Raw genomic sequence first — 26,658 nt, forward strand, 5'->3', positions numbered from 1 at the left:
AGTTTTTTAATGATATCCACTCCTTAATCCACATCAGGTTTGCTGCCTGATAGTATAGCTCCCAATCGGGTAAACCAAAACCTCCTCTTGATCTAACATCTTGTAGTAATTTAAGCTTTATTCTAGCTTTTTTCCCTTGCCAAATAAATTTCAAAACTATTTTATTTAAGTCTAGAAAAAAATCCTTACCCAGTCTAATTGGAATTGTCTGAAACAGATATAGAATTCTAGGTAGAATGTTCATTTTAATTGTGGAAATTCTTCCCATCATTGATAAATGCAAGTTTCCCCATTTCTCCAAGTCGATTGCTATTTGTCGTTTTAATCTGGTATAATTATCCTCTTTAAGAGTGCTACATCTAGGTGATAAATGTATCCCCAAATATTTAATTTTACTTGTGTTTTGAATCTGCAACATTTCTGACAACTGATCCTTTTGTGTAGCTGGGATATTCTTTGTCATGATCTTTGTTTTATCTTTGTTTATTTTCAAGCCTGCTACTTCTCCATATTCCTCTATTCTTTCTAACAATTTGGGTGCGGTTTCTAATGGATCTTCAAGAATGAAAACTAAGTCGTCTGCGAACGCTTGCAGTTTATACTCTTCTCTCTTAATTTTCATTCCTCTTATTTCTTCTTCTTCTCTGATCTTTCTATTTAAGACCTCTAGTGTTAGGACAAAGAGTAGCGGAGATAGTGGGCAGCCTTGTCTTGTACCTCTCTTTATTTCAATTGGTTCTGTTAGTTCTCCATTTACCATTATCTTTGCTGCTTGTTTCTGGTATATCGTTCGTATACTTTGAGTGAATTTCTTGCCAAAGTTCATCTGCTCCAGTTGCAAAAACATAAACTGCCAATTCACATTATCAAAGGCCTTCTGAGCATCGAGGAACATCAGTGCCAATTGCTTTTCTGGGTGGGCCTCATAGTATTCCAAGGTATTCAAAATTATTCTCATATTGTCTTTGATTTGTCTTTTAGGTAAAAAGCCATTTTGATCTGAATGGATGAAGCCATTTAAGTATTTTTTAAGTCTCTCAGCTAGTATAGATGCAAATAGCTTGTAGTCTGAGCTTAATAAAGAAATTGGTCTATAATTCTTGATTTGTGTTGAATCAGTCTCTTCCTTGGGTAGTAATGTGATATACGCTTCTGACCATGACTTCGGTATTTGGTTCTCAGTCATCACTTCATTCATGACTTGTAAGAGTGGGAGGGTCAATATTTCTTCAAATGTTCTGTAGAATTCCACGGGTAGACCATCTGGTCCTGGGGCTTTCCCATTATTTTGTTTTTTAAGTGCCTCTGTTAGTTCCATCATTGTTATTTTTCTTTCTAGCATTGTTCTAGTTTCATCTGGTACCTGGGGGAGATTGGCATCTTGTAGATACTTTTTGACTCGTCCCTCCTCCACCTTCTCTTGTTCATAGAGTTTAACGTAGTAATCATGTATAATTTTTTTTTTCGGTATTTCCATATTGAATTTCTCCTTGTTTGTCTCTTAGTTGTAGTATTTTCTTTGTTTCTCTCTCTTTTTTCATCTTATATGCTAACCACCTGCCTGGTTTGTTCGCATTTTCAAAATAATTCTGTTTGGCACCTCTAATTTTTTCTGCCAGTTCTTCCTTTTCTAATAGGTCCATTTTGTGTTTAATTATGTCCATCTTTATTTTAACATCTTTTTTTTGTGGTGCTCTCTGTAGGTCTCTTTCAAGTATTTTATAGTCATTGTCTAAGGCTTTATGCATTTGTCTTTTTTTTGAGTTTCTCTTCCTTGTGTAGTCTATTGTCAAACCTCTAATAACAGCCTTCATTGTGTCCCAGAGATTCTGCAACGACGTATCTTCTTTCCTATTTTCTTTAAAAAAAAGGACTAGCTCTTTTTCCATTTTTTGTACAAACTCTTTTTCTTTCAATATAGTGTTATTTAGTGTCCATCTAGATCTTGCCCTTTGTCCTTTCCATTTAATTAAAATTGGATTGTGGTCCGCCCAGGTGCTAGCTTCGATCTCAATTTCTTTTATGTTGGAGCTCAGCTCCGCTGAGACCCATATCATATCTATTCTAGAGAGTGAAGAATGTCTATTTGAGTAGAAGGTATATTGTTCTTTTTTAACGTTTCTTTCTCTCCATATATCTTTTAAATTTAGTTCATCTGTCATCCTAAAAAAAGATTTCGGCAGAGGCTTCCTATTTAATTTTTTTGTTTTATGTGTTTTATAGTCCATATTTTGATTCACAATGCCATTAAAGTCTCCCATCATACAAATATCAGCATAGTCTAGTTCCAAAACTTTTTTGTGTAGTTTTTTGTAGAATTCATCTTGTTTTTCATTAGGGGCGTAGATTCCAATTAGGAGTGTCTTTTTGGTATCCATAATTTCCACAATCAAAACCTTTATCTTTACTATTCTTTTTTTATCCAAAATGCTTTTACCTTTTTACAAGTCCACCATATATGATAATATGTAGCATCAAAACAATCACATCTCCAGCATTTAGGTTGTAAATTTGGATACATACAGGCCAGTTTTTTAGGATCTAAATGCCATCTATAAAACATCTTGTAAAAGTTTTCTCTCAAATTCTGGGCTTGTGTAAATTTTACATTTCTTACCCATATATTTTCCCATGTATCCAACATTACTATTGGTTCTTCAAAATTTTGTGCCCACTTTATCATACAGTCTTTAACTAATTCTGTTTCCGAATCCATTTCTATTAATACATTATATAGTCTATCTTTACTATTCTTATCATGCTTGAGGCTAATGCTAATTTTTTGTATTTTTTTGCGGGGAAGGGCACACGTAAAGGGTAAATTATAACAGGTGCCTGATGATGTAATTTTCCAATGACATAACTTATGCATGACATTATCATTTTTTAAAAATGATATCACACACATTGTGATGTCATAGGTCCCTTCCAACTCTGCTATTGTATTGTATTGTACATGCCATTAATTTGACAGTGGGTTGTTCTGTATTCTACTGGTATGCTAAGTCCTATTTTACAAAGATATCACTATACATTTAAAATACATTTAAAAAAGAATTAGCTAGGACTAGGTAGCTAAGTATGTGTAACATACACCAAGGACAAGGTGGTCTTGTTCACTTGTTCACAACATGATTACATTAGCAGAATCAACAACATTATATATATATATATATATATATATATATATATATATATATATGTGTGTGTGTGTGTGTGTGTGTGTGTGTGTGTGTGTGTGTGTGTGTTTGTGTGTGTGTGTGTGTGTGTGTGTACACACACACACACATACATATTATATAGTCTGAGTAATATGTAGAAACTATATGCACTATAGTTTGAAATATCTGAGATTTTTTGGATTGAAGTTAAGATGCCATGCAGGGGAGAATAATATTTAAGTGAAGAAAGGGAAGTAAATTCATTAATGAGGTTTGTATTTTTACTGCATTAAGGAAGGAAGTACAGTATTTAAGGGATTTAAGGATTTGGGGCTTGATATAGTGAAATATTTTGCCTGTGATTGAGTTCTGTGAAGCTGGTAAAGATTGATTACTGTAGTATTCTGTCTTAGGAAGCAAGATGTTTTTGGCCATCTCTGTAGAACGGGAATAAAAAAACTCCTCCTTTTTCCCTTCTGTTTAAAGATTTGTCCACCTTTGTATATTTGTAACAGAGCCGCAATCGATATCTCTAGTTCAGTCAAACGTATTTATCCAACCTAACAACAAAAGAGACTTTATTTCATTATTTTATTCTGATCATCTGGGAAGACTCTTAGGGATATATTACATTCAATTCTATTTCTGTATGTTGTCTAATCAAATGATACTTTAGAAGTGCTCAACGTCTATCTTGATTCAGTCTGGCCTAGATAGAGATCGATAAACTGAAAATGAATCCTGGTGACAATTCATAGACCAGGGTAATTGTTTCAGATGACCTTGCATTTTCTTTATAAAAGTTGGTGCACAATTTAGTTTCTTATTCTACCATTGGCCCTAGACACTCAACTGATATTGGTAACGTTGAGCATTCTCTGTCAGCTTCATCCAGGATATCAGCAAGAATATTTACTATGTGGAAAACAATTTTGCTCTAGGAACATTCTGTTTGACTCACTGTAATTAACATATTTGAGGTTGGCCCTGAATAATTTAATTTTCCAAATTCTGCAGAAATTTAAAGTTGGAATATGATTTTGATCTAGATGAAAATATTATATCAATTATTAAGGAATTTTATTGACTTTTGACTTAGCATAAGAGTGAGATATACAGTACTTATTTTCACCTGTAAAAACTTAAATGGCATGAAAGCCATATATATATATATATATATATATATATATATATATATATATATATATATATATATATATATATATATATATATATATATATATATATATATATATATATAAAGGAACACCTTTTCCCATCCTGTCCTCTTTCTGCAATGCAACTTTCTATGAATTGTTTTCTTTATGTAAGCTCATTGCAAGAAGTGTATTATGCCTGACTGTGGGGGTGCCTTGACTTTGAATGACTTTGCAATTTTTTTGATTGGCATAAATTTGTATCTATTAGCATCAAATTAAAAGGCTCTTTCAACTGAAACCTTTAAAATTTCAAATATGCTTTCCCCACCTTTTTGCTTAACTGACTTTTTGTCAATTTTACTATTTCTGCAGATACTGGCATTTATAAAGCCATCATCAAAATATTTCTTTAAATTTTATTTCCTGTGAATCTCAGTAACATTAATTTGAGATTAAATGTACGTTTGCCCAAAGATTTTCTTAGTTCCTGCTTGTTGAGCACTTTTGATAAGCAGTTTGTCTATAAGCTAAAAGCAGTATTATGATGCCATAATCTAAAGTACATTTTTCATTTTACTTCTTATTATACTCTCGAGTTATTTTTAATTATCTCTATTGTAGTTCTATAATAAGTCTTGCATCTTTATGCAATGTGAATTTCAAAATGCTTCTTATTCTCTCTATGTGTTCTGAAATCATACATTTCTGCTCATTCTGGTCTACTGTAAACCAAGAACCAAGAACTTAGGTTGGACTGATGATGATGATGAAATAAATAATCTTTCATCATAATCTTTTAATAAACTAAGTTTCATAATTACCTTTTGAATTTGCTTTTCCTTGGGTCACACAATACAACTGCAATAAGGGAGTTAATCTTCAATATAAAGATTATATAAAAATTACAAATGTTGATTTAGGTCTCCAGTTTAAATTTCCATAGGCAGTATGACCTTATTTTAGGTCTTAGAAATATAAACTTTTTTTCTTAACATTTCGAAAGAACATGAATAAGCAAATACAATGACTCTGTGCTTTATGTGATATTTCAAGATATTTTAAGAAACAGCTTAAAACCTAGCATATAATTCACTTTTTGCAAAATATTAATTTCAAATCTGCAAACCTTTGGCATTTAACTGAAAAGGGAAAACATTTTAGCTGAGCTGCATCAGTCATTGCTCTCACATTTTAATCATTTAATCAACCCCCAAATTAACATCTATGTTATATAATCCACCCCCAGAATACATACTTTAGGGCTCATTAAGTACCTGAATATTCCTGTATGCTCATTTTTTTTTGCTCGTAATATACTTTCATTAATTTTACTATTAAAAAATAAACAAATCTAAGAATTGCTTAAATGTATAGATGGAAGAAGGTGGAAAGACCAGTAAAAGGTTTAGCAAAGAAAGATCATTGTCAAAACTTTGTGCAGGGAATCTTCAATATCCAGGGCTGGAAAACGAGGAGAAAAAAATTCTTACCTGCCTATGGGTGCCAGACAGAGACACAAGATTTAAACCCTGGAACTGACATATAATTATAGCTAGCGTCCAAGTTAAAGGCCCAGGTAGCAATAGCAATAGCAGTTAGACTTATATACTGCTTCATAGGGCTTTCAGCCCTCTCTAAGCGGTTTACAGAGTCAGCATATTGCCCCCAACAACAATCCGGGTCCTCATTTTACCCACCTCGGAAGGATGGAAGGCTGAGTCAACCTTGAGCCGGTAAGATTAGAACCGCTGAACTGCAGATAACAGTCAGCTGAAGTGGCCTGCAGTGCTGTACCCTAACCACTGCGCCACCTCGGTAGGCATCAGACGAGAAATTAGGAGACCTGGAATTGCACTCTTCCTGTAGGCATCAAGTCAGATGGGTGAACTTGAACCAGCCACTCTCTCTCAGCCCCAAGAAGAAGGAAATGGCAAAACATTTCTGAAATCTTGCCAAGAAAACCTCAGAGTCTAATCCAAGCATTTTCCAGGAGTTCAAAGTGGCATGCGTGCTCACACAGAGAAATTCTTAGCTGACCATCATTGAAATGGTTTTTTCCTTGTGTTTGCAATACAAACAACTTATCTGAGCTTTGCCAATGCTTGCATTCTTAGGAAGAGAATTATTGCCATATCCATAATAAAGATCATATAATTGGAAATCAATAAATGGATCAATTTTTTTTCTAAATGCAGATGTGATACTATGTTGGTCAAACAGCTGTTCACCAAGTGATTTTAATGAAGTGTTAGAATGCCACCACATCAGCCATATAGTTCTTATTCACGTACCAATAGATCAGATTTTTGGAAGAGATTTCATTGCAGTCAAATACATAGTTGTCAGCTGCTGGTGAGAAAATGTAAAATCCATTATTTTTTTTCCTTGTGGAGAAGTGATAAAAGGACTTGTTCATGACCCAAAATATCAGATGCAGAATCTGCAGGTGGGCCACTCAATTTGGCCAATTTGGAGGGTCCTACAATGAACATTGATTGATTCATTGACTGTTTTTTTCCAGCCTATTTTGCTAAACTCATTTTGCTAAAAAGATTTTTTTATAACAATGAAGTTAGGAATATCCACATGGATTTGTAAACGCTAAAGGCTACTCTGAAGTATTGTGGTTTAATTTAAACAAGGGCTATAGAAGAAATGAATAGCGGATGATCTAGAAAGTCTTAAACTTCAACCAGTCATATCAAGTCTGTTGACACTGTGGATCGATTCAAAATAAAATAATTATCACCTTAGAAATCACGGCTTTCTATATGTATTTGTGAGATTATCCTGAAGTTATACAAGTATGTCAGTGTTGGTGGGAATCAGTGGTGGGTTTCAAAAATTGTTCGAAATTAGGCACAGTAGGAATGTTGTGGATCATACAGAGTGTGTGTGTGTGTGTGTGTGTGTGTGTGTGTGTGTGTGTGTCAGTGGTGGATTTCAAAAATTGTTCGAACCTACTCTGTGGGTGTGGCCTCCTTTGTGGGAGTGGCTTGCCACCCATGTGACCGAATATGAAGATGCCAACGACACTTGTCAGAACCACCTTAAATTACCTCACACACAGCACTGGCATGCATAAGAATATGATGTAAACTTGTTTTTTAAAAGGCATCTTTGGTTTGCATTAAAACAACTTCAACACATGCAAAGTTCTGATTGCACCACAAACGCAGTAGTCACCCTTACCTTCCACAGAGGCACTGAGTTTTATAAATATGAGCATGATAGTGTAGAATAATCATATCCGAGGACCAGTGGTGGGTTTCAAAAAAATTTGGAACCTCTTCTGTAGGTGTGGCCTGCTTTCCGGGTCCTCTGGTGGAACTTCTTCTAACTGGTTTGGTAGATTTCACGAACCGGTTCAACCAAATAGGTGCAAACTGGTAGGAACCCACCTCTGGTGGGAATGGATATAAATTGGAAGCAAAGCCTACTGTCTTCCAAAACTGATGATATTACCTAGTTTGGGTAATGAAATGATTGCAAGCAAACAATCAATCTTGAGAGCACCTCTCATTTCAATCCTTTGTCAACATCCCTTTTCCTCACAGAAAGAGGTGATAATATAAACTGCTACCCTGAAATCTACATTTCCAAAATATATTTATATTGCAGAAAAAAAAGAAATCTGAATTCCCAGAGTAGGGTGAAACAAGAATTCTTGCTTCACCCTAAAAGGAAGACAGGCCACCCACAAGCTATATTGAATGTCAATGTTGCAAATGAAAACATCATTGTAATAATATGCAGTAAAAACAATACATAAAATCCCAGCTGTGTTCCATAACAGAACACAGCCATTGCTGTATACAGTGCTGTATATTTATTGTATGTGTGTGATATCTTAGAAAACAAAATAAAAACCCCTTTATGGAGCCAGGAAACACTATCTTTGCAACAAAGAGAAACTATAAAAATATTCTCTGATTGCTAGTCTTGAAACAATCTGCCAAAGGTCAGAAACAAGGAAACAAGACGTGACAAGAAATTCCATCAATGCGGAATATGATTTCTCACAATGTCCGCGGGGTTTTGGTATCACCAATGAAAATATCCATTTTTCTGCCATATTAAAAACATCGCATTTGAAATAAGTAAGTTCAGCTTCTGAAGCAGAGATTAGCCTGAAAATACACAGTTCCAAAGTTGATTCTGTCCAGGGCAAAGGCATTGTGTAGAAGTGTCAATAATGAAATTAATCCAGATAGCAGTTCACAAAGTGTGTTCTTGTGTTCTTTAACTTGGACATTATGAGTATTTTGTGACATTGGTCCTATAATGTTATTCATGAATCTTCATAGACATGGTGGGAGAGAACTGTCTTAGACTACAGCAGCCAAACCCTAGGAGATGTCTGGTCACATTTTTTCAGATTAACAAATTGAATTGAAAAGCACACATTTTTGTGAGCTCATTCTGATTCATGAATCTTTGCTGTTAGTCATGTGTTGTGGCCCGGCAGGAGCCGTTGGAGCTGCCGCCAGACTCTGACAGCGAGTGGTCTTATGAGTCGGCCCTGGAGGAGGTGGAGGACCCTGGACAGGGTGCCGACTCTGAGCAGGGCGAGGAGAGACTGGTTGGCCACCAAGTGGCGTTGGAGCCTTGGATCAGAGGGAGTGTTCAGGAAAACACTTGTGAGTTGTTTGGGGATGCACGCTGTCGAAGGGCTACTCGGCAGAAGGAACAACTGCATAATTATAGGAGATGATTGCGCTTAGCTGATGCTTATTAAGATCCTCTCCTGATTATAAAAGAGACTGTTTGTGCCACGCCCTTCTTGCAGAAGTCAACATTCACAATTCAGAGAAACCAACTTGGAGAAGTGATTTGCTGTGAGAGTTTTTTTGCATTGCCTAGGTTTGTAGGACTTGCTGCCAGAGTGCTTATCTCCTTGTTTATTTTGGGCTTGCAGCCAACGAGAGTCTGAATTGATTAAAAGTATTCTTATTTACGTTTGCTTTTGGCTTTCGTTCCTGGATGGAGGAAGGGATCAGAACAGTCATGTCTATAATCTTAGGGTTAGAACAACTGATTATCAAGAGGTACATATAATGAAATATATAGCTACCTTCTCAAGGAAAATAACAGCTGTCATGGTTCCAAATAGCATCCAAAAGTAAATCAGAGTCGAAGGAAAAGTATTGCTGAAAGTTCCAATTTATTAAGAGAACCATGTTGGCACATCTGGGGAAAGCCAAACCTGAAAGCTTCCTGGTTTTCCCCACCCAGATGAAAGTTCAAGATCTTGCCCCCACACCCACAAGTCCATCACATGGTCCAATCTCCCACTGCCATGCTGGCAATTCCACCCATCCAGTTCCAGTCAGGTGCAGAGACAAAAGATGACCTTGGCTTTCAAGAAAGAATTTTGTTGTGACTACAGAGTATGTGACTCCTTACAATTCCCCTCCCATTTTCCCACAATAGAAAATGCATAGCAGAATAATAGAAATTGTGGCAGGCCAAAGATCCAAAGGAAAAGATGGTTGCAGGCCTGACAACAGCTTTGATAAGGTTTTAAGGATGAGAAACAATGAAAGGAAGGAAGAAATTATCCTTGTCCTTCTTTCAAATTCGTCTGGGGAGAGCCAAGTTGAAGTTTAGAAGTTGGGAGAAAAGATTAAGAGTCATCTTGGCTCAGAGTCTAACTTCTACATGTCTTGACCAGAGTGTTAGAAAAAGATTTATTACAAACATGTGCATGATAGATAGCACTCAAAATACATTTTCTGTTGAAAGTGTTGATCCCTGGATCAACATCCCTGGCTGGATTTCTGTTAGGGCTATTTTAAATCTGAGAGCTTGAGAATTTCTTCTTTTTTAAATTTTTCAAATACTGTTCCCCTAATAATAACAGTTTAGTTAGAGAGATTCTTTTTTGCAATACTTTTTTAACCAGAATATGATTTGCTGCATTCTCAACCATTAATTTGTTATATACTCTGGTTAAGAGTTAGGGTTTTTCAACCGCTGAAGAATGTGGTAGTAAAAAATGTTTCCTAGATACATTTTACATTAGATTTATGTATATTAACTTTAAACCTGTTTTTTTTGGCTCCGAATATGTCCTCATATCTATAAAGGTAAGATATTTACATGCCAGATAATAGCCATATTTTTTTGGCCTTAATTTAATGTTCTACTATAAAAACATTAATGCTGATTTGATACTATGTGATTTCCTTTTAGTTAAGTTAAAATTTTAACTTTTAATTTTAAAATATACATATTTTTCTAGAAATACCAAATCCATGTGTAACTATTAGGATAAATGCTTATTTTTTAAAAAAATGACTCTATTTAGTCTCAGAAGAAATGACAATGTTCTCTTCATTGCACTTACAGGCATAAATGACTTTAGCTATCTACATACAAATTGTTTTGAATTGTCTATATATGTTGGCTGTGATAAATACCCTCATGAAAGTGAATTACCAGAAGAATGGGAAAATAATCGGGAGTCACTGATTGTTTTCATGGAACAGGTAAGTACCGGTAGCCATATAACGTGGCTTGCAAAATTTGGATCTGTTTCCAATACAGTTATTAACAGGAAGGCGTGAGATTTATTTATCATAATTTCTTGCCAAAGTTGTTGTCTCTGGGAGCAGAAAGCAAAGATTTCATTTTAGTTTTTAAACAAGTCGATATTTTGGCCTTTGATGTGAATCAGCATTCTTCACCACTACTCACAAATACATAAATACATACACAAATACATACATAAGAGAGAAAATGCTTCCAATAACCAGTTCTGTTAGAGATTGGACTTGTTTTTCTAAAAATAGCTTATTGTGCATTAAATAAAAATGGTATTTGGGTTTGGGCTATGGATAAACACTTCATGTTTTGGTGATCTGTCATAGAGGACAGTCGGAATTCAAAACAAGCTCTTTGTTCTCTTGTTTTTTCACCCTAGTAAGTATATGGGTAGCCCATGTTAATAATAATGCACATTATCCAACCTACATAGAAATGTTGCCAAAGGGCTATTTTTTTGTGGCATATTTTAAATCCTGCAGGAAGGAAAATTTTAAACAGAGCTTTTTTTCCAGTTTGCTGATACAGCCACAGAAACCTTAACAAAGAGCAATACACAGCTTGATTTCCTTGAACACTTCCATAAACAACAGCACATTTTTCTGGTTACTGGCTGAGGAATCTTTCTCTTCCTAACATATTGCACATTGCTTGCATTTGCATTTAAAAGATGTCAGCAATTTTCAACAAACTAAAGCCACATTGTCTTTAGCACACAGCTTGAAAACTATCATTAACAAATAAAAATGTAGACGATACACACACCATAATTCAAGAAACAAAAACAACACAGAATCTGTCCCCATTTCCTCTTTTACTCAAGAATCTAAAAGACCATTTCTGCACTTTATCGTGACACAATGATACTCTGATAAAGCCAAATGTCAGCATTGACTTTATTTAGTAATCAGGAAAGAAACCACTGGACTCCATTTGAATTGAAATCAAGTGTACTTTTACTAATTATAAATGAACAGTTGCAAAGCAAAGCTGAGTCTGGTTAATTAAGCACGAAAGCGGATAATATCAAGTACAATTCAATCCCCTCCCCTTGGCACCCCTGAACATAGTCCAATTATAATGCACCCAACTGTCAGGTGGGAGATAATTTCAAAAAATCTCATCAGGATGGAATGCCGGACAGTTAGCCTTGGTGGGAAACTCCCTTCTTCCACATGGGCAGTAAGATGGTTAGATCAGCGACTAGAAACTTCCTCCAGTACATAATGATTCCCCTCCCAGATACCATGGCCCCCCCTCCCCGTTTCAATGACAGCCGAAGCAGCAGCAAAGCAGAGGCTGACATACGGCCCTCCTCCAGAAAAGGGTGGTCACACCTGCAGAAATGAAAAGAACACAAACAAACAGACAGACAACAAGACATGAAAAAGGGAAAGGGGGAGGGAAGAAAAACAAGAAAAAGAAAAAGGAAAATTAGAAGAATGTCCAAAATCAGGGCTTGTCAGGATAAGCAGAGTAGAACTTGCGGAGCAGACGAGGCGCTCAAACATGGGACCCATTAACCCATTCAGTGTGAGAAGGTGGGAAATGCTTCCAAGCCACCAGGTACTGGACACAGTTCCGGCCCTTACGAGAGTCTAAAATCTCACGGACTTCGAAATGTTGCTCACCCTCAACCAAAAGCGGAGCAGCAGCAAAGCAGAGGCTGACACCAACCTTCTGTTTTGGTCACATGTACTGCTTCATTTCATCCCGAATTTCATAGAGCCGAGGTGGCGCAGTGGTTAGGGTGCAGTACTGCAGGCCACTTCAGCTGACTGTTATCTGCAGTTCAGCGGTTCACATCTCACCGGCTCAAGGTTGACTCAGCCTTCCATCCTTCCGAAATGAGGACCCAGACTGTGGGGGCGATATGCTGACTCTGTAAACTGCTTAGAGAGGGCTGAAAGCCCTATGAAGCGGTATATAAGTCTAACTGCTATTGCTATTGCTATCCCCAGTTCATTAGGAAACCAACCAATCAATCAGAAAAGAGCTGGAAGGGACCTTGGAGACCTTCTAATCCAGGGACCTGATTAAGCAAGAGACCCTATCGGGGACAGAAAGCAGTCCAGTCTCTTATTAAAAACCTCCAGTGATAAAGCACCCACAACTTCTGAAAGCAAGCTGTTCCATTGGTTAATTATCCTCACTGTTATGAAGTTTCTATGTAATTCCAGATTGCATTTCTCCTTGATTAGTTTCCATCCATTGTTTCTTATCTTTCCTTCTGGTGCTTTGGAAAATAACTGGACACCCTCTTCTTTATGGCAGCCTCTCAAATACTGGGATACTGTGTTAGTTGGGTATTGAAGAAGGAAATTCATCTATGTGATGGTTCACATTGGAGACAGCATCAGCTGGGCTACTGTGGGAATGATCAGAGTTGTCACTAGCCCATTTCCTCCACTGCCATTCTCTCCTCGCTATTCAGACCAATTAGTGAGAAAAGGCTCAGAGATATCAGTAGGAAGCAAACTGGGGTGCTATGTGACTGTAGCCCCTATGGGTCCTTCCAGTGCCACTACTACCTGAGATGGGTCTCTGTTGTGGCCCGGCAGGATCCGTTGGCCACCAGGTGGCGGCAGAGCATTGGATCAGAGGGATTGTTCAGGGAAACACTTGGGAGTTGTTGCAGGATGCACCCCGTTGAAGGGTTACTCTACGGAAGGAACAACTGAGTACTTACAGGAGACGATTGCGAGCAGGTGTTGCTCATTGGGATCCTCTCCTGAGTATAAAGAGACTGCTGGTGCCACACCCTGGTGGCAGAAGTCAACGTTCCGTTCCTGTTCTAGTGATTGTTCTTGTTCGCATTCACAAACCGAGAGAAGCCAACTTGGATAAGTGGTTTTGAGATAAGAGAAGCCGGGTTTGGATTTTGGTGTGAGTTATAGGACTTTCTGCCAGAGCTAATTATCTTTGTTTATTTGGGCTTGCAGCCAACAAGAGCTTGGACTGATTAAAAGAAACCTTTTTAGTTATGTGGCTTTTGGCTTTCATTCCTGGACGGAGAAGGGGGGTCAGAACAGGTCTCCATTTAAGTAGCACTGAACGACTTTATGCCCGTTGGTAAGGAACAGAATCACAAGTCTAAACTGCAGCAAACTCACAGTGTAAAACCCTCCTGTTTCCCAACCTTTACAAGGAATGATTGCAGATTTTTTTCCCCATCAGCAATCACATTGCATGCCATGGCAACTAAGAATCTCAATCATCGCTTTTTTGATTTGCTTTTTTTTTTAAGTTCGCACCTTCCCTGATGGCTGCATAAGCAATGACAAAATGAAGTATTTTCTGAACTGAGTCATCCTGTTGATTACGTGGATATCCATGTAGTTTTCTTGGCAGTGATAGGATGTGATTCGCTCTTATATGCCTCTGCTATTTTTTTCCCTTAGTTTCCAATCTAGCTTGCAGCCAGACCTCCAACACTCCATCTAAGTGTTGTTGTTGTTTTTATTAATTTTTATTTTAAACACATAAGCACATCAACAGAAACAAACACAAGACTTAAAAACAACATAGGAACAATAAGTTCCATCGTATATCATACAGCAGTTCCGAATTGGTTTCTTTGCAGTTAGTATTTTTCCTACTATACATTTCTATCTTTCATTCATAATCTCCTTATTCGTTATCCATTTTTATGTACAATTCTTTATTTATTTATACTTAGCTACTTATGATCAAGTATTATTTACCTATATTATGCTTTATATTTTTACTGTCATTTATTCTCTTACATACAGTTATAGGTATACATTCACACAGTTATTCTTTTTCTTTGCCATTCTTATATTATTATTATTCCATTTAAAAGGTTATAAGGTATAGTTTGGAATGCTTTGCTTACCATCCTTCACACCTGCTAAGACACCACCTTATTTTCTCTTTCTTTTCTTTTCTTCCTCCCTTCCTTCTCTACTTCCTTCCTTCCTCCTCTCAATCCCCTTCTTCCTTCCCTTACCTCTCCCCTACTCCTACCCTCTTTCTTCTCCTTCCTACCCTCTCTCCTTCTCTTTCTTTCTCTTCCACCCTCCTCTTCTTCTTTTTCTCTCCCTTCCACCCACCTCTCCTTACCTCTTTCTTCTTCCCTTACCTCTCCTCCACACTTCTTCTTCCTCTCCTACTATCTCTCCTTCTCTTTCTCTCTCTTCCACCCTCCACTCCTTTCCATTCCTTCGTCCTCCATTCTCTACTTCCTTCCTCCCCTCCTTTCCTTCCTTCTTCCCTTCCTTTCTTTTTCTATTGTTATAGGTGTCTCTTTCAAATCCCAGTTTATGTTTTCTTGGGGATGGTATTTCCACAAACCCATTTTTGTTTCATATCATTTCCTTTTTTCTCTAGCATTCTACAGTCTATATGCCAGCTATCGTCCTGATTTGATTTCACCAACCATGACCCCCTTCTAAGTGTTAACTAGGTATAAACTAGTTTAGACTGATTGAATCTATTAGGTCCTGCCAGTGAATTGTAATAAACAATGGTCTTAAAGTTTAGAGACTAAATGTGAGAAAGAAAAGAGGTTGTTTATCTTAACCACAACTTGTTCTTTGCTGCTTGCTTGTTCCTCATGTAATCCTTGTGATTTTGGAGAGCTACCCATGTTCTTGTTTGTTTGGTGATGCTTTCCCAGAGAAATGTTAAATATACTCAGTTTGTATTGGCATGAATGAAAAAATTTAGCCTTCAAAAGTAGTATCAAATTATTTTCTTCCCCGGTTTCATCAACCCACCCCCAAAATGAAGCTATTTTAGTTCAGACAAAAAAAAAAATTCTATAAGTAAGCCTAACTCCTATCTTGAAGTGGGTTTAATAGCTTCTTATATCTCTGGCCTTGGCAATATTTTTAAGATGATGTTTCAAAGCTGGTACGGAATATACAAACAACAATTTATCTGCTAATCTCTATGTATATTTAAATCATTATTTTATAGTTCAATCTTTCATAATAAGTTTAACTAGAGAGGAAACTCAGGATCAAGTTCTATTAACTCAGTAACAAGTTATTTAATTGCAAATCATTACAGCAGATCAGTAAATGTGAGGTTTAATGACTTACATTATATCGCTATTATGTTCCAAACATAATATAATGCAGGTCATTCTATTATTAATAAGAGTTTGAATGATATATTCAATATGACTATGCAAATTCACAGATCAAGGCCACAAAATCTTTGACACAATGAATCAAATAATGTTACTTTCAAGCATCTTCCATCCTTTTGAAGTGTTTCCCAAATTCCGTGTTGCTTCTTAATCCTGAGCTTGTTATAGACTGCCCTCAAACTACTTGAACTGAACAGACGTTTTTGGTTTTATTTATTTATTTATTTATTTATTTATTTATTTATTATTGCAGTATTATTCTGGTTGGTCGCACAATTGGATCTGACAATTTTGCTCACCTATTGGCTCCTTTCCAAGAACGTAGAATGGAAAATGGTTAATCTTTGATGCCGTTATTCTTATTGGGCCCTCTGGGCCCTGTTCTTTTCATGGCAAGACTAAAAAAACATTTGCTATTGCATTGTTGTAGAAAAAAACAGGACACGCAAGCCAGCTCTTCAGGGAAGGAATAGTTTATTTGCGCAGGTTCATAGCAAAGAATAATTGGCCTGAACCTTGAATGAAATTCAGGAACTTCCTTATATAGTTTATTGCTTTCAGGTAAAGCCGTCTATTAGTTTTGGAAACACCCCTCAAGATTTGCCCTTGAGTTACAGCAATATTATGTCTACAGGAAGTTATAATACATAGTCAGCCAACGGTCAACCATAGCATACATTTTGAGGAACTTAAATGTGTCTTCCAGACAGATTTACAGTCAAGCCAGCAGATAGATTAAAATAGAGACTTTGCTTCAGCCGTTTTCATGTGCAGGCTTCCTAACAGCAAACCTTTGCAATTTCTATATATGAACAGTTAAAGCTTAATATCATGAAACTCTACTTTGGTTCAGGCTTGAAGCCTACCTTGGTTCAGCCTGCCACCTCAGCATTCTTAATATTTGGAGACAGGGTATGACCGTCCCAAGGTCATCCAAGTGGCCGAAGACAAGACTACAACCCTCATTATCCTGGTTTCTCGTCTGGTGCCTTAATCGCTACATTAGACCGCTTCTCTTTTAATATTTCAGGGGTCCCATTAAAATCAAGTCAAGATGGATTTGCAAGGATTGAATATGTGACCTTGATGGAAACTGTGAAGTACATACATCCCATTCTCACAAACCCTCAGCATTATTACCTCTGTTTTTCTACATATGTCCTCTCTTTTTCTATGCATCCATAGTTATGTCCTCTGCTAATAGGCAGAGGACGTCACAATGTATATTAACTAATATGTACAATGTATATTAACATAAATATGTATATTTACATATGTTACTTTGTATCTCAGCTGCAACAGAACACTATTTTTTTGCCCAGGTCTGAAATACTTTAGCAGGGGCTGGACCAAATGACTTATGTGGTAATCTGAATATATTTTTATAACACTAATATATACTGATCCTTATTTGTCCCTATCATTTTACCAACAGGTGCATCGTGGAATTAAAGGCATAGTCAGGGATCAGCACGGGAAGGGAATTCCAAATGCCATTATTTCCATAGAAGGGGTGAATCATGATGTCTGCACAGGTAAATACACATCTTTGTTATAAAAAGAAAATGAAAAAAGGACAACTAAAACAGCCAACACTGATTTATATGGTTCACCGTATAAAGCACGCCCGACTAAACCGTGGTGAAAAAGGTGCGAGTTCTAAAGTGCGTCGACAAATGAGCGCTGAAGCATGGCGACAACAGCGCGGTGACAGAAGTGCACTGTAAACCTAACCCTAAACCTAACCCTAACCCTAACCCTAACCCTAAACCTAACCCTAACCCTAACCCTAACCCTAACCCTAACCCTAACCCTAACCCTAACCCTAACCCTAACCCTTAACCTAACCCTAAACCTAACCCTAACTCTTAACCTAACCCTAAACCTAACCCTAAACCTAACCCTTAACCTAACCCTAAACCTAACCCTAACCCTAACCCTAAACCTAACCCTAAACCTAACCCTAACCCTAACCCTAAACCTAACCCTAACCCTAAACCTAACCCTAACCCTAAACCTAAACCTAACCCTAACCCTAACCCTAACCCTAAACCTAAACCTAAACCTAAACCTAACCCTAAACCTAACCCTAAACCTAACTCTTACCTTAACTTAAATCGCGCTTCTGTCGCCGTGCTGTTGTCTCCACGTTAATGACATCGCGTTGATGATGTTGCGGTTTTAGCGCCACGGTTTTGTCGGCACGCTTTTGTCATGCGCACACTTGTCAGGTCACGGTTTTATACAGACCAGTTTTACTAAGGGATCATTTAACTGATTGATTCAAGGCAGTATAACAGACAGTAGCCTAAATGTTTGAACATCAAGCATACACAAACCTGTGAAGTTAAGTAGCCCTATCCTTGCCAGCCCAACAAGGTCTGTTAAAGGAATGCCATATTGGTCAGGACAACTTTTATAGCAACAATTATAGCAACAGAAACTTGAAAATCTCCTTCCTCTCTTCATCTTCATATCAGATAGGAGAGGCTTGTTAGAGATGTTTTCTCACTTTTTTTGGGGGGGGGGGGCAGACTCAAGTCCCTCTTATCCAGCAGTGGGATTCACTTACCTTCCCTATCAATTCACAAATGTGAGTGCACACAGCGCCATCTTCTGTGCATGCACATCATGTTCTGTGCATGTGCAGAAGGTTGTGCATTATATTGGGGGGGGGGTAGGAGGAGTCTCCCGCAGCTGCCGCTATCAGTTCATCCGAACCGGAGAGAACCGGCTGAATACCACCTCTGCTCTTATCTAATCATTACCTTGATAGCAGATCTTCATCCTACACTCAAGACATTTCCCTATGCTCTCTACTGTATACAGAGAAATAAAATATAATTGCCTAATATACTTTTGTAATTTCTTTGCAATAGTCCATGCTATTGTACTCAAAAAATAAACAAAAAATAAACATATAGTGGTATATGTGGCAAAATTAATCACTGTATCCACTGTTACATTTGTATCTGATTTCTTAATGAATAATATCCCCTTATGGAAATTCACTATACATGTCATACTGAATATTACAGAGAATTACGTCTTTAATATACACAATACTGCTTCTTTTTATATAGCAAAATTCATGATAGGTAAATGTTGCATATGGAATCTATTTTTAATTTCACTGTTAAAATAACACAATCTTCAGAAAAATATGTATATATGCCCCATTCGTATTATTATTACATACACGTTAACCCTCCATAGTACCCAGATCCAAGGTAGACATTAGATTTGCATCAATATATATTCTTGCATATATTGTTTGTATCATTAGCCAATCATACTTATTAGACTAGAATTTAGCTGCCCATCATGAAATTGCTTAGTATAATATTTCAGACGCAGTTTTCAAAAAATGAAGTGTCTCGGTTTTCATTTCAAAACATTTGCGTCTTCTGAAAACTTAGTAATTCACCTCATTATAGTGGTCCATCAACTGACTTTTTTCAAGAAATAGAACGAGAAAGACCACAACTCTCATTTTCTCTCGCACACATAGTTTGCAGATGAAATGTCAGGTTAGTTTTTCTGGTATTGGAAAACTAGGAGCAGGATATTCTCGGCATAATTTATCGTCACTTTATATTAGCTCAATTATGCCATTGGGTTATTACTGTGAAGATAAATTAAAGGAAACCAACCCCATGTAAGATGTCAGAGAACAGGCAGGATAAATATTCACCAAGACAAAAAACAGGATGATAGCTTGTCCTTAGCAATTGATATCAAGGTCAGCAACTGCTTTGTTTTACTGCCTAGGATATCATCTATATATAATTTGTCATCCCAAAACCTCTAGTCCAACTGATGATTCCACTGGGAACTGCAAAGATAATCAAATTATATTGCTTCTGCCCAGAATGACATTTCTCCCTAGCAGGGGTGGGTTTCAACCGGTCCGCAGCGGTCCGCGCAGACTGGTTGGTCAGGGAACCCGGAAGTAAGTAACTTCCGGGAACACCGAAGGGCCCACCTGCCCACCCGCGCTCCTTACTGAAGGCTTCTGCGCTTCCACGCAGGCACATGGCACATACAGTGCCTGCACGATTCTCCACGAGCAGCTGGAGCATTGCGCAGGCGCTAAGACGCATGCGTGAACTGCGCGCATGCATGAGGACGCCGCCGGCCCCGTTCCAACCGGTGAGCAACCCACCACTGCTCCCTAGATAACTTGCCCCAGATGACTTACTGTGGACAACCTGCAAAACAACTTGCAGTGAGAAAATTCGTTGTGGCATAACTCAAGAGAAGGACAACAGGGAGTAGTGAATTGAATTGAATTGAATTGTTTATTATTTATATAGTGACTCCATGTTCTGGCTCAACCCAGCCTCGAGGGCTTCTAACCTGGGAAGGTTGAGACCTAAAGCAAGACAAGCCCCACTGCAATTCACTTGTCCCTCTCTTGAGTTATCCCACATTTAATTGTCCTATGGTGAGTTAGGTGGGGAGCGTTGACTGTGGAGAGATAGATGGGGTGAGTTGGCCAGGGTGAATCAGCCTTGGCGATTTGTCATAGACCTGCTTCTGACTATCATCTGGGTTGGTTTTTATTTCACGTGGGTGTCTTATCTTCCCTTTCCTTCATGAAGAACAAACAAAAATGAAGCAGGCAAATATGCCGCATGTGTCATTTTGTCATTGATTTAGGATTTTTCTAGATCAGGAGTCCCCAACCCCAATCTCTGGTTTAAAAAAAAGAGTGATCTTTAAGTCTGCCTTACTATCTAGATCAGTGTTTCTCAACCTTGGCCACTTGAAGATGTCTGGACTTCAACTCCCAGAATTCCCCAGCCAGCATTTGCTGGCTGGGGAATTCTGGGAGTTGAAGTCCAGACATCTTCAAGTGGCCAAGGTTGAGAAACACTGATCTAGATATTGACTTCCTACCATTGAAATTGAAATATCTTTGGTAGTAAAGGGTAGATAACAGTTTTAACGTTATGAATTTAATTATATATTTCTGTTTAGATCAATCTAGGCTCAGATTAGTTTAGCAAGAAGAAACACAAGGAAAAAACCCATCATATTGCAATGTGGAGACCAATGCCCCAGATCCTTCACACTGTCAGATAGATAGATTATTATAAAGGCATCCAAATCCCACTGTTCCACGTGGCGTACACAATGATTTCTAAAAGCCTCTCATATATTCCCACTAGTTGCAGAATGGAGAATATGAAGCATATAGTTTAATAAAGTTAATTCAATATATATGATTGCATTGCACACTAAAAGGTTGGAGAAATATTTCCAGGATTAAAAGCAACCCAGCCTGAGAAATAATTAATTCCTATACCAATCCTTAGTAGTAATCCTAGAGAGATCATCAAATATTTAAGCAAAAGTAAGTATGTATGTATGTGTGTGTATGTGTGTGTGTGTGTGTGTGTGTGTGTGTGTGTATATATATATATATATATATATATATATATATATATATATATATATATATATATATATATATATATATATATATATATATATATATATATATATATAAAGTCACAACCCCTGGTATGCCCCAATTATGGGAGGAAGCTAACAAATACTACACACACACACATACACACACACATACACACACACACATACATACTATGTATAGTATATATATATAGTGTGTGTGTGTGTGTGTGGTGTGTGTGTGTGTGTGTGTGTGTGTATATATATATATATATATATATATATATATATATATATATATATATATATATATATATATATATATATATATTGTATTTGTGCTGATAAATAAATAAAGGGAGACTAGTATAGATCTATTTCAAGCTATTTAGCTCTCATCAGCTAGCCATACCCTTACTGGGATTCGAACCTGGGCTGTATTACATATTAGGCAGATGTGTTAACCACTAAGCCACAGGCTCTCCTCGTTTATCAGCTGAGCCAGGGAAATAGGTATGTATTTAGTGTCACAACCACTGGTATGCCCAAATATGGGAGGAGGCCTACTGCTTTCTTTCTCTGTCTATCGGCTCGTCACAAGAGGCCATCCAGACAGAAACCCAATATTTTTACTGTTGCCTTTGTTACATTTGTGTTGTATCTGTGCTGATAAATAGCTTGAAATAGATCTATACTAGTCTCCCTTTATTTATTTATCAGCACAAATATAACACAAATGTAACAAAGGCAACAGTAAAAATATTGGGTTTCTGTCTGGATGGTCTCTTGTGACGAGCCAATAGACAGAGAAAGGAAGCAATAGGCCTCCTCCCATATTTGGGCATACCAGGGGTTGTGACACTACATACATACATACATACATACATACATACATACATGTAAACTCACACTGATGATGAGGCATGACCAAGGACCAGAAACCAGACCGCAACTGCACCATTAGCCACTTTAAACCCCTCCAATCCTTACATGAAGCACAAACCCCCAACCAATCAGAATACACCTCCACCCAATCAGAACACAGCCAAGCTCTCACCCAATCAGCTCAAACCCCCACTGGCAGTTAAAAGGAAGAAACAGCTGAGATCTCACATTGCTCCTGGAAGCACGAAGCCGAGCAAACAAGCCTGAAGATGACGAATGAGACTTCACATCACAAGAGACCATCCAGACAGAAAGCCATTATTTTTACTGTTGCCTTTGTTACACTTGTGTTGATAAATAAATAAAGGGAGACTAGTATAGATCTATTTCAAGCTATTTAGCTCTCATCAGCTAGCCATACCCTTACTGGGATTCGAACCTGGGCTGATATTACATATCAGGCAGTTGTATTAGCCACTAGGCCACAGGCTCTCCTCCTTTATCAGCTAAGCCAGGGAAATAGGTATGTATTGTGTCATAACCCCTGGTAACAAAGGCAACAATAAAAATAATGGCTTTCTGTCTGGATGGTCTCTTGTGATGAGCCGATAGACAGAGAAAGGGAGCAGTATGCTTCTTCCCATATTTGGGCATACCAGGGGTTGTGTCACAATACATACCTATTTCCCTGGCTTAGCTGATAAAGGAGGAGAGCCTGTGGCCTAGTGGCTAATACAACTGCCTAATATGTAATACAGCCCAGGTTCGAATCCCAGTAAGGGTATGGCTAGCTGATGAGAGCTAAATAGCTTGAAATAGAGAACTAGTCTCCCTTTATTTATCAACATATATGTGTGTGTGTGTGTGTGTGTGTGCGCGCGCACGTGTATGTATGTATGTATGTATGTATGTATGTATGTATGTATGTAAACAGGATGGTACTGAAGGCAAATGTATTTCAATATTTTATTCTTCTTTGATTCCTCATCAGCAAACAATGGAGATTATTGGAGGCTTCTAAATCCAGGAGAATATGTGGTCAGCGTAAAAGCCGAGGGCTACACTACATCCATGAAAAATTGTGCCGTAGGATATGACATGGGTGCTACCCAGTGTGATTTCACAATCAGCAAAACCAATTTGGCCCGAATCAAAGAGATCATGGAGAAATTTGGAAAGCAGCCAAGGAGCCTCTCACTTCGAAGGCTCAGACAGCGAGCAAGGCAGAGACGCCAGCAATATAGACTGCTTTCCGCAATGTAACAAAATATTGTTATCAAAATGCTTTTCATTCATGTTGCTGTTAAGAATTGTATCTTGAAGAATATTTTTGCCTTCACAGTTCAGTGTTTAGATTTGTGAATTCTTGTGAAATTATTGGAATTAAGAGGCTCTCCTCTAGAAAGATACTACAAAGTGATGAGTATAGGCCTAGTATCTCTAATCCAAATGGAAAATATATATCACCAAGACCTGGAAAACAATCCAGGCTAATAAACTAATGGATAAATGGTTTATTGTGATGGGTTTTTGTTTTTTTTAAAAAAAGCTATTATGCGATGATTGTCTAACTCGTTATATTCTTATGAAGATTAAAAATATGTTCAATTTACATTCAGTTGCAAAGAAAATTGAAATAACCGGAGGTAGGATAATGATAGTGGGCGTGCAACATGCTTGATTTATATTATTAATTAGGTCTGTTACTTTACTAATCTACTTCTGATTGTGCACTAAATGTTTTGAATTATTACAGTTTATTTAAGTAAAGCAGTGAATAACAATCACTGTGTATTTCCCAGTTCGTTGTTGGAATGTTTTTTTGTTCTGTAATTACCCATTTTGTCTTTCAGTAAATGAAACTTTTGTAATTGGCTAAATCCAATATAGCAGTCATTTTGTAAATACTGTTTGCAAATATGTAGCAGCCATACTATGGAAGGGAAAAAATATTCTTCAGATCTGCTAGCATCTTTATCATTTAACATGTTGTTTCCTATATATAAGCCCATTGTGGTCAGTTTGTTAACCAGTAGTAGCTTTCCAGGATTTAAGGCTGGGAACTTTCTCATCATCTACTGTTTTCGTATCTTTTTAATTGAAGATTTCAGCTATTAGCCAGTCTTTTTTCTAGGTGCTGCATTAAAATACTGGTGACACTTTCATGCGGTATATATAGCTAAGTGTTGGAAGAAAAAAATGATGCCTTTCTATTCTGAGGAGGAACCTACCACATTCATGTTTTAAACATAGCTAGCAGTAGACTGGAGTTGGCTTGATCAAATGAGATGATTATCATTTGAAAACTCTAACATCAAAGAGAGATTCTTTTATGAAAATGAACTAGTGTAGGTTCTACTACAGACAATTTCAAATCATCTGACAAAAATGGTATACTTAATTATACATTCAGCCATAATATGCATGAGGTGACCTATGCACATAGGTCTACTGTTTTGGTTATCAGAGCCAAGAATGCAATACTATATGAGAAGGACAAAAGTTAATTACCACTGTAATATACAATAGTAGAGTTAAGACCCACGATGGTGCAATGGTTAGAATGCAGTACTGCAGGCTACCTCTGCTGCAGTGGTGGGTTTCAAAAATTGTTCGAACCTACTCTGTGGGTGTGACCTCCTTTGTGGGAGTGGCTTGCCGCCCATGTGACCGGATGGGAGTGGCTTGCCGCCCATGTGACCGGATATGAAGATGCCGACGACACTTGTCAGAACCACCTTAAATTACCTCACACACAGCACTGGCCTGCATAAGAATATGATGTAAACTTGTTTTTTAAAAGGCATCTTTGGTTTGTGTTAAAACAACTTCAACACACGCAATGTTCTGATTGCACCACAAACTCAGTAGCCATCCTTACCTTTCACAGAGGGACTGAGTTTTACAAATATGAGCATGATAGTGTAGTATAATCATATCCAAGGACCAGTGGTGGGTTTCAAAATTTTTTGGAACCTCTTCTGTAGGTGTGGCCTGCTTTCCGGGTCCACTGGTGGAACCTCTTCTAACCGGTTTGGTAGATTTGATGAACCGGTTCCACTTCTGATCTGCTGACTGCTGGCTGCCTGCAATTTGCAATTTGGCAGACTGAATCTCACCCGGCTCAAGGTTGACTCAGCCTTCCATCCTTCTGAGGTGGGTAAAATGAGAACTCAGCTTGGTGTTGCTGCAATATCCACAAGAAAAAATAATTGGTTACAGAATCATAGCTGTCAATCTTTTGGAGATATTGCTAACAAGTTTTGGAACATTATATTTACTCACATACTTATTAGCTTTTCACCCACGTAAACTAGGGAGTGACCCTAACAGTTTGAGAACATGTATTTTCTTAACAGGGATGTTATTATCCACTATTAATGTCAGTACTATTTTTTTTTAATATATTGTAAAAAGTGATGCCTATTGCTGGTCTATGACCATAATAAAGATATATTCTATTCTAGGACTCAGATTGTTGGGGGCAATAGGCTGACTCTGTAAACCACTTAGGCAAGGCTGTAAAGCACTGTAAAGTGGTATATAAGTCTAAATGCTATTGCTATTATTAAAATATTAATATTACTTCACGTGATTGTCCTTAATGTGAACGTTGACTTCTGCCAAAAGGGCGTGGCACAAGCAGTCTCTTTTATAATCAGGAGAGGATCTTAATAAGCATCAACTGAGCGTAATCATCTCCTATAATTATGCAGTTGTTCCTGCCGCCAAGTAGCCCTTCGATGGCGTGCATCCCGAAACAACTCACAAGTGTTTTTCTGATCACTCCCTCTGATCCAAGGCTCCAGTGCCACCTGGTGGCCAACCAGTCTCTCCTCACCCTGCTCAGAGTTGGTAGGGTCCTCCACCTCCTCCAGGGCTGACTCATAAGACCCCTCACTGTCGGAGTCTGGCGGCAGCTCCAACGGCACCTGCTGGGCCACAACGGATAAGTAAGTCTAGTTTTGACACAAAATACTTTCTACAGCATACAGCACACCCTTATTGATTCCAGCACTAGTTAGTGCATCTTATTTCCCTTCATTGGCCTACCAGTCTCTGCCTGTAACATTCCCACAGTTTATATTATGATAATGTATGAGCCCTAAAAAGACAGACAGATAACAGTTGGACAGAGATAGGACAGATATGAATTTATGCATAAATACTTTCACATACAGTGTCTGCTTTATGGAATTTCTAGATAGGAAACTACTTAAAATATGCCCATTCAATATATTTAAAATAGTAACCAAATCCTTGGCTGAATCATTGTAAACAAACATTCTTGGCATCATATAATTTCTTGTATTCAAATATCTTTGCAAAAGGTTAGAATGTAGAATTAAATTGCTTTCTTTTCCTTTGACAT

General features: G+C 37.6%; 1 protein-coding gene across 1 annotated transcript in view; it reads left to right on the forward strand.

The window, feature by feature from the left end:
• Positions 1–24,899, forward strand: part of CPXM2 (carboxypeptidase X, M14 family member 2) — a 143,223-nt gene extending 118,324 nt beyond the window's left edge. The window contains exons 12-14 of the mRNA XM_032225989.1: positions 10,673–10,812; positions 17,419–17,518; positions 23,278–24,899. Coding sequence (XP_032081880.1) covers positions 10,673–10,812; positions 17,419–17,518; positions 23,278–23,549 — 512 coding nt within the window. The 3' untranslated portion in view covers positions 23,550–24,899. The remainder of the gene's footprint in view (positions 1–10,672; positions 10,813–17,418; positions 17,519–23,277) is intronic.
• Positions 24,900–26,658: the final 1,759 nt, after the last annotated feature.

Source organism: Thamnophis elegans, chromosome 10, assembly GCF_009769535.1.
Source record: "Thamnophis elegans isolate rThaEle1 chromosome 10, rThaEle1.pri, whole genome shotgun sequence".
NCBI lineage: Eukaryota > Metazoa > Chordata > Lepidosauria > Squamata > Colubridae > Thamnophis > Thamnophis elegans.